Genomic DNA, 7,518 nt, shown 5'->3' on the forward strand with positions numbered 1-7,518 from the left:
TGTATTGGGTCTAGCACCCATTGGACGATCAGGCCTGTGTTTTCCAAGGTGCGCAGAGCCAGAAGTGAGTCCAGAGCCTTGGATGGTGGCAGCAGGAACCCCAGGCTAGCGGGTGTGCTCCGGGGAAGGGGTCGGCCGGACGGGAGGCACCCTAAGGGAGGCACTCGGAGCCTGGAAGGTGGTCGGGAGCAGGGAGGTGGGCGGCTCAACGCAGGAGCGCCCCCTACTGGCCCGCCACAATAACAACAGGCTGTACACAATCTTTTACCTCCCCGGTGTATGAGTAATGTGCTAGTGAATTAGTCAGTAATACATAAATTACACAACTACTGCAAGCATTTAGTGGGGCTCAAAAGTGTACATATACCACCTTAACCTTTTATGTCTGCTGTGTAGTTTCTTAGAAGCTTTTCACTCATCCCTGCTTGTGTTACTGTCAACAAGTAGGGAATCTGAATTACTCTGATACCATGTGAGATTTTGTTTGAGAAATACTCTCTACGTGGTTATTTTAAGAGCTTTCTCATTACATTTAAGGTAGACCCCCTGTACCCTGTCCCAAAGTGGTTCCAGTGGTTTATATAATTAAAGAGCTGGTACAATTTGTTTCGCTTCTCAAACCCTGGAGCTTTAGGGATTTTACTGTGGTAGGCAGAGAAGAAAGAGCTGCTAAAGCCACCAAACATCCCAGCAATTGCTAACTCAAATTCTGAATGGCCATAAAAGGAAGCAGGGTCAAAGATAATGGGACCAGAGTCATCCTCAGCTACATTTCCAGCCCATAGGTCCCCATGAAGGAGAGCAGGAACAATCTCCACATCACAGAACATCTCAGGAATCTTCACCTAAAAAGAGCATAAACAAGCAAGTAAAAATCTATAACTTTACCAGAATAAAAATTATAGGGTTACATAAGGTAAAAACCAGAATTAATCAAAATTATTGTCTATTTTCAATCATCATGAGGCTGTTTTCTCATTGAAGTGTATGGATGCAGGAGTTGGTCTGTGGTGTTAATCAGAAACAATTCTGATTTGCTCCAGGCAGCTTAATGCATCATTTAATCATTAATACTTGCATCCAATATTGCCATATTGATTCTAGGCATTGATCATGTCAGCTATCACAAGAAAAATAGTATTTGACCTTCACTGGAACAGTACTAAAAAGAAAGCAACTCTCATTACCAAAATTTTGATATACCTCCTGAACTGCTGCCAGAGACCGAGTGAGTGAGTGAACGAATGCCTACATGCGTGAACATTATTTCTGACAACAAACCAAACAAGCAACCACCTGATTACATTCTTATTTTCCCTTCCCCTGAATTAAAGTTCAATCATATAGGTGAAGGTACACAAAAAGGCATTTCCTCTTTTTTGAGTGTTCTAGCTCTGCCACTGACATGCTCAATGACTTTTACAATACCAACAAAATTACTCTTATTCACAACAAAATACTCTCATATACAACTGAAATCTTTGTAACAAGATTATTTTCAATTACAGATTATTTTACAGTTCAGAGCAGTAATTTCTGAATGGGCTGAAGTCAATAACCTTTCAGATCCCATACATTTCAAAGTGAAATTATTTCATTCCTATTCTGTAAAAATTTGGAAGGTCCAAGATTTACACAGTATATTATGAAACGCTTTTTTTATTATGGCGACAAATACTTTCCTTATCCTTCAATCCTAGACCACAAGACATTTTGTAATTGTTAATTAGCTTTCTAGTTTGCACATGTTAGAATATGTTCTAGAATATGTTATATCCATGCTATGGTTATGTTTATGCTAAACTGCCATTTTAAATGTATTTCCATTTTGCAGAAAAAGAAGCAATAAGGGCGGGGGGGGTGCTGTGGGTGTATAATTGATAGTTGGATAATTGTACAAGGTATTAGACAGACTGGTATAAAATATTTAAAGTAAACAGAGATAACCGTAAAGATGAAGTGCAGGTGGCAATCTGAGAATGTGGAGATGATACAAATAAGAACTGAAAAACAGACAGGAATGTAAAAAAAAACAAAACATAACCAGTAACAGAGTCCAAAAGATGAGCACAAGTGAAGAATTGAGTGGTGATTGGTGAAGGACTCTCCAGGCATCGAACAAAGTCTGCCCCATGGAGATAAAAGGGCAGCGAAGGCTGAGCCCGGATGGATGCCTTAAGCAGCAACGCCAGCCTATCCGCACGTCAAGAGAATTGAAGCTGGCGCCCCTCTCAACTAAACATCGCCTTGAAGAAGCCTGCGACTGGCCACCGCAGTGACTCCAAGTGCTGCAGATAGGTGACTTGGTGTGAATGGTGTAAATGAGTAAGAGTGATTTTCATATAAGCTGCTAAGTTTGCCTCAGTTATCCATATATTATGCCGAACCCATGCATTGGTCATTTATCCAACACACAGACCCATTGCATAGATGGGGAACTAAGAGAGGAGCTAAGTACTTTGACACAGGTCATTGAGCATGTCAGTGGCAGAACTGGAACACAAACACAAGAATCTGACCCCATTCTAACTGTAGGAGACAACCAGGTCTACAGATGTAGCTGACGTACAACTGTCCAATATATTAATACTACTAAATATTCCTTCACTTAAACTCTAACTTTTCAAAGATTAACAAGCTGGTCATTAGTAGGTGGTGCTTGAAGTACATTTGAATGCCAGGATTCAATGCACCTATTGAATCTGCACCCAATTCAAAAGGCTTGTATAGTAAGGCATGCCCTAGTCATTTAGCTCTGACACCCAAACCATCAGTGATGTTAGTCTTGTTCACTAAAATAAAAAAACATTTTTTGTAAAAATAGTTTGAAATGCCTTTGAAATATGCATAATGTATGTTTTTTATAGATATGATAGCTCTCTTATTTCTGTTAGACACATTTTAATTGTTCCTACTTTAAGTTGTGACCACAGTTCTCTTGCTTCTCTGTCTCCATAATCTTTCTCAATCAAATCCATTTGAGCTTGGAGTCGGTACCGGATAAAGAAAGTAGGCCAATCACTCTGCCATTCATTCACCTGGCAAATAAAATATCATAGTCCAGGAAATCAGGATCACTTTAAGAGAAACAGTACAATAACATATACTTAATCTTTTTCAAAATGATATCTCTATATAATAGAACTGTATACTTGTACTTCTGATACTATACCTGGCAGCCCTGCTACCTGTGTTCTTGGCAGGGTAAAGGCCTGTTTGATCCTTATACTGTTACAAGAAAAACTTAAAATTTGAGGTGCACTGATGCATCTCAAACAAAACCAAGGAAGTGATTCTTCCACTTTACTTGGTATTGGTGAGACCACAGCACTGGTGAGAACTGTGTCCAGTTCTTGGTGCCGCGCTTCAACAAGGACGTGGAAAAGCTTGAGAGAGTCCAGAAAAGAGCCACTTGTATGATCAGAGACTTGCAAGACAAGCAATACGAGGAAAGGCTGAGGGACCTGGGACTCTTCAGCCTAAAAAAGATAAGGCTGAGGGGGGACTTGGTAGCAGCTTACCGCAACATCAGGGGAATACATCAAGGGCTCGGTGAACAACTGTTCACCAGGGCACTCGTGGGGAAAACCAGGAGTAATGGCCACAAACTCCTGGAAGACCATTTCAGACTTAACATTAGGAAAAACTTCTTCACAGTTAGGGTGTCCAGACTGTGGAATAAGATCCCTCCAGAGGTGGTGCAGTCACGTATCCTAGAAATCTTCAAGAGGAGACTGGACGGTCACCTTGCTGGGGTCACCTGACACCAGTTGCCTTTCCTGCCTGGTGCAGGGGGGCTGGACCCAAGGATCTTGTGAGGTCCCTTCCAGCCCCTAACCATCTATGAAATGCTACTTGATGTTTTGTTGATCATTTTCTTAGAGGTGTGCGTCATTCCATACCCACACTAGCAGAGGCTCCGTCTTCCATATGAGACATAAAACTAAAGCTCTGGACATTTCCAGTCACTGAGGTATCCTAACCTTTTAATTGCATTATGGTACCTCTGAGATAATTACAGTCTACATCCCAAAATTCCCCCTAACATTTCATATAACATATGCATGACATTGCATATTGGGTCTCAAACTGTTGTTTATGAACAACCAGTGGTCTGCAAAGCCCATCTCAAAAGTCTGCTCAGTTAAATATTTTGGATTAAATTCAGTCCTGTGCAGAGTTAGCCAAAGTGTCAGGCACTGCAGAAAGCATGCTTGAAGCTTTTAGAGGGATTTAAGGGCTGCATGTGTCTTACCACTGGTAAAATTCACCCATTTAGAACTGAGAAGAGATGCTGGGGAAAAATTATTTATGATGGCATCCTTATTCTATCAAGTATCCTACAAAGTAGAGAACCTGTAAATTTTCACTTCTTCTCCAAAACTGCTACATAGGCTAACGGTCTACTGTGAAATAGCTGTCTCAGAGGTGGCTCTATTTTAGTGGTGTTTTAATAACTCGAGTTGTATTTGCACACATGAATAGACTACATTGAAGTAGCATTATTTCAATGAGATAATTAAGCATTCAAAGGTTAGGAAATGCCAAAATTAAAGTAATCCATGTAATATTTGTTCACTTCCTTATTTATGTGTCTTATGATGTATTCTTTATTTACATAGTCATCTACTATTTTTTCACAGGACACTCACTTGAAGTACAGGTGACCTACACTCAATGAATGAGACAGGATTGCATATTTAATGAGACTGTCTTAAGATATCTTTTACATGTTTTTAATTAAAAACAAAACCTCATCAGTCAGAAAGTTAAAAGCCCTGTTCATGAATGTCACTGGTAGGTGTTGTAAGGCTTTGGCCCCTTTCTGGTTGGCACCTTCTTCTCCAGCGATGCCAAGGCGAGACTGCACCCTGGGGCCACCTAGATGGTTCTGAGTGCTGCCCCTACTCGCCTGCCACGACTTTGATGTTGATAGATGGGGAGGCAATTCCCTGTAGGTGGTCCCAAAGAGGTCGTGGCCCTGGTCTTTCTTCGTGGGGCTCCAAACTTCCTCTTTACCCCACCATTACCACATCCACAGCCTGGGAGGGCTCTGCTCCCTGTAATCTTCCCCAGGATGATCACTTCTCACCCGCGAGGCCCTCCCGAGCAGGGTTGGATATGTTTGGCCGTCAATTGCTCCAGATAACTAAAACATCTCCTGCCTGAGGTAATGATAACTTAGAAGTGTCTTCACTCAAGGCAAAGACGTTCAGCATCTGTCAATGAAGTATAATGGGACTCTGGCTCCCCAGGACCCCTTTACCTCCCTGGAATGGGTGAACGAATTTTCATCTGTCCCTCCGGTTACTTTTCCCAGGGACCAGCAGGATAGGAGTTAATCACTCCTGCTCCCACCACCTGGTGGAGGTCGCCTCTTCCCCACCGGGCTCCAGGTCAGTTGCTGCCTGATCCTCCTCCTCCACCCAGCTGCCCACTGGGTCCTGTCATTGCTTGCTACCCTTCCCCACCGGGGTACCTGAATGCCCCAGTGCAGCCTGGTCTTCACTAATGATGGTGGGGACGACCTCCTTCTCCCTGCTGTGCCCCACTGGCCAACTTCGGCTCCGTGAGCCTCAACCTGTGGTTTTCCTCACCAGGGTTTCCTGGCAGACGCTGGGGCTTCTTGCCCCATCCCCAGCTCCGCTGCTTCTACCCAGCTCCGCCGCCTGTCTCCCCACCAGCGCTCTGCCTCTCCCTGCTCAGCTCTGCCGCCCGTCTCTCCCTGGCAGCTTTCTCCACTATCTCCAAGCAGCTGGGTGTTTCCCCAGCTGCCTTTTGAGCAGCCTGCACTGGTTTTAGGCCCCACTCCCGGGGCTCACTGATTCACAGGCTCAGGCAGCTATGGAACCGCCGAGCCTGCATCGGCGTGTTCTCAAAGCTGCCGCTCATCCTGGTCCCTGCGGTGAGCATCGGGGCTCGTCGGGCAGGATTCTGGGACATGTGGGGGGGGGGGAGCTTCTGCCTCCCCTCCCACAATGAAAAAAACACCCCCCAGATTTTCATAAGTTAAAGGAGGAAAAATACTTAACTTGTAAGATCAGAATGAAATGGCAAGAACAAAAAGAGTTATAACAGTGTATTATGAATAAAACAAGTCACTTAATGTCATAGGTGCCAACTTGTATTTTTGCCAGGGGGGAGGGCCTAAGATGATGGACATGTGGAAAGTTTTATGCGTTTCAGGTATCAGATCTCTTCCCAAAGGGAGCCAGGGCCCTCGACCCCCCATGTACTCAGCATCTCTGCACAATGTAGAATTAATTCCTGATTTTACCATGTAATAACTTTCATAGATCTGGGGCTTACCTGTGGTATATAGCCACAGCATGTTGCTGTATGGAATCCAAATTTATCCACATACTGAGGCTCAGCATATCGTGCACCTTTATCAACAAAAAGATTGATTACATCAGAGTTGCAAACAAGTGATTTCTGTCTCCAGTTCCGAACTGTGTAACAGCCACAGGTTTATAAATCAAGCTCTGACAGTATTAGACAGAAAACTTTACAAAACATAAGTAATTAACTGTTTGTGAAATTGCAGATATCAGACAAAAAAAGTAATTTGTTTCTTTCCCACTTGTTAAATTAAAAGTGTTCTGCTAACTTCAGTAGAAACTGGATTAGGATCCTACTGAATCATCTTTGCAGTGTATTCTGTAAATAAAACTAGAGCTCCTCTATCAAACAAGCTCAAACATTTGTTGAATAATTAGTCATTCTTTTAATAAATAGTGCACTGTATTTACTATAAATATGAGTTGTAAAATATCATCTCTAGCATCTATGCATGCTTTATAAACTGGTCTTACACATTATATCACAAGTTACCTGTTTTTGACCTGTGGGCATTTTTAATAGGATCTTGTTTTAATGCTAGTTAAAAATAATCTCACTGGTTTGTATCTTGTGACTCCAGGAAGGCTGAAAGTTTTAAAAGCCACTGAGAGATTAATTTGACACAAATGTTTTAATCTGTGTAAAAAAATAACAAACCTAAAACCAATAGAAATCTTCTTTATTTATTTAAATTATAATGTCAGCAGATATTTTATTTAACAAACCAGAGGCACTGCAGTTGGAGTACTGCGTGCAATTCTGGGTGCCGCACTTCAAGAAGGATGCGGATAACCTGGAGAGGGTCCAGAGAAGGGCCACTCGTATGGTTAAGGGCCTGCGGACCAAGCCCTATGAGGAGAGACTAGAGAAACTGGATCTATTCAGCCTCCGCAAGAGAAGGTTGAGAGGCGACCTTGTGGCTGCCTATAAATTCATCACGGGGGCACAGAAGGGAATTGGTGAGTATTTATTCACCAAGGCGCCCCCGGGGCTTACAAGAAATAATGGCTACAAGCTAGCAGAGAGCAGATTTAGACTGGACATTAGGAAGAACTTCTTCACAGTTAGAATAGCCAGGGTCTGGAACGGGCTCCCAAGGGAGGTGGTGCTCTCCCCTACCCTGGGGGTCTTCAAGAGGAGGTTAGATAGGCATCTAGCTGGGGTCATCTAGACCCA

The 7,518-nt window shown here is 43.0% G+C and overlaps 1 protein-coding gene across 1 annotated transcript in view; it reads right to left on the minus strand.

The window, feature by feature from the left end:
* Positions 1–114: 114 nt before the first annotated feature.
* FN3K (fructosamine 3 kinase) overlaps positions 115–7,518 on the minus strand; it is a 13,702-nt gene continuing 6,298 nt past the window's right edge. The window contains exons 4-6 of the mRNA XM_006028737.3: positions 6,310–6,386; positions 2,916–3,038; positions 115–845 (exon numbers count right to left, since the gene is read on the minus strand). Of these exons, the coding sequence (XP_006028799.1) occupies positions 507–845; positions 2,916–3,038; positions 6,310–6,386 (539 nt within the window). The 3' untranslated portion in view covers positions 115–506. The remainder of the gene's footprint in view (positions 846–2,915; positions 3,039–6,309; positions 6,387–7,518) is intronic.

This window comes from Alligator sinensis, unplaced genomic scaffold (genome assembly GCF_000455745.1).
Source record: "Alligator sinensis unplaced genomic scaffold, ASM45574v1 scaffold694_1, whole genome shotgun sequence".
NCBI classification, from domain to species: domain Eukaryota; kingdom Metazoa; phylum Chordata; order Crocodylia; family Alligatoridae; genus Alligator; species Alligator sinensis.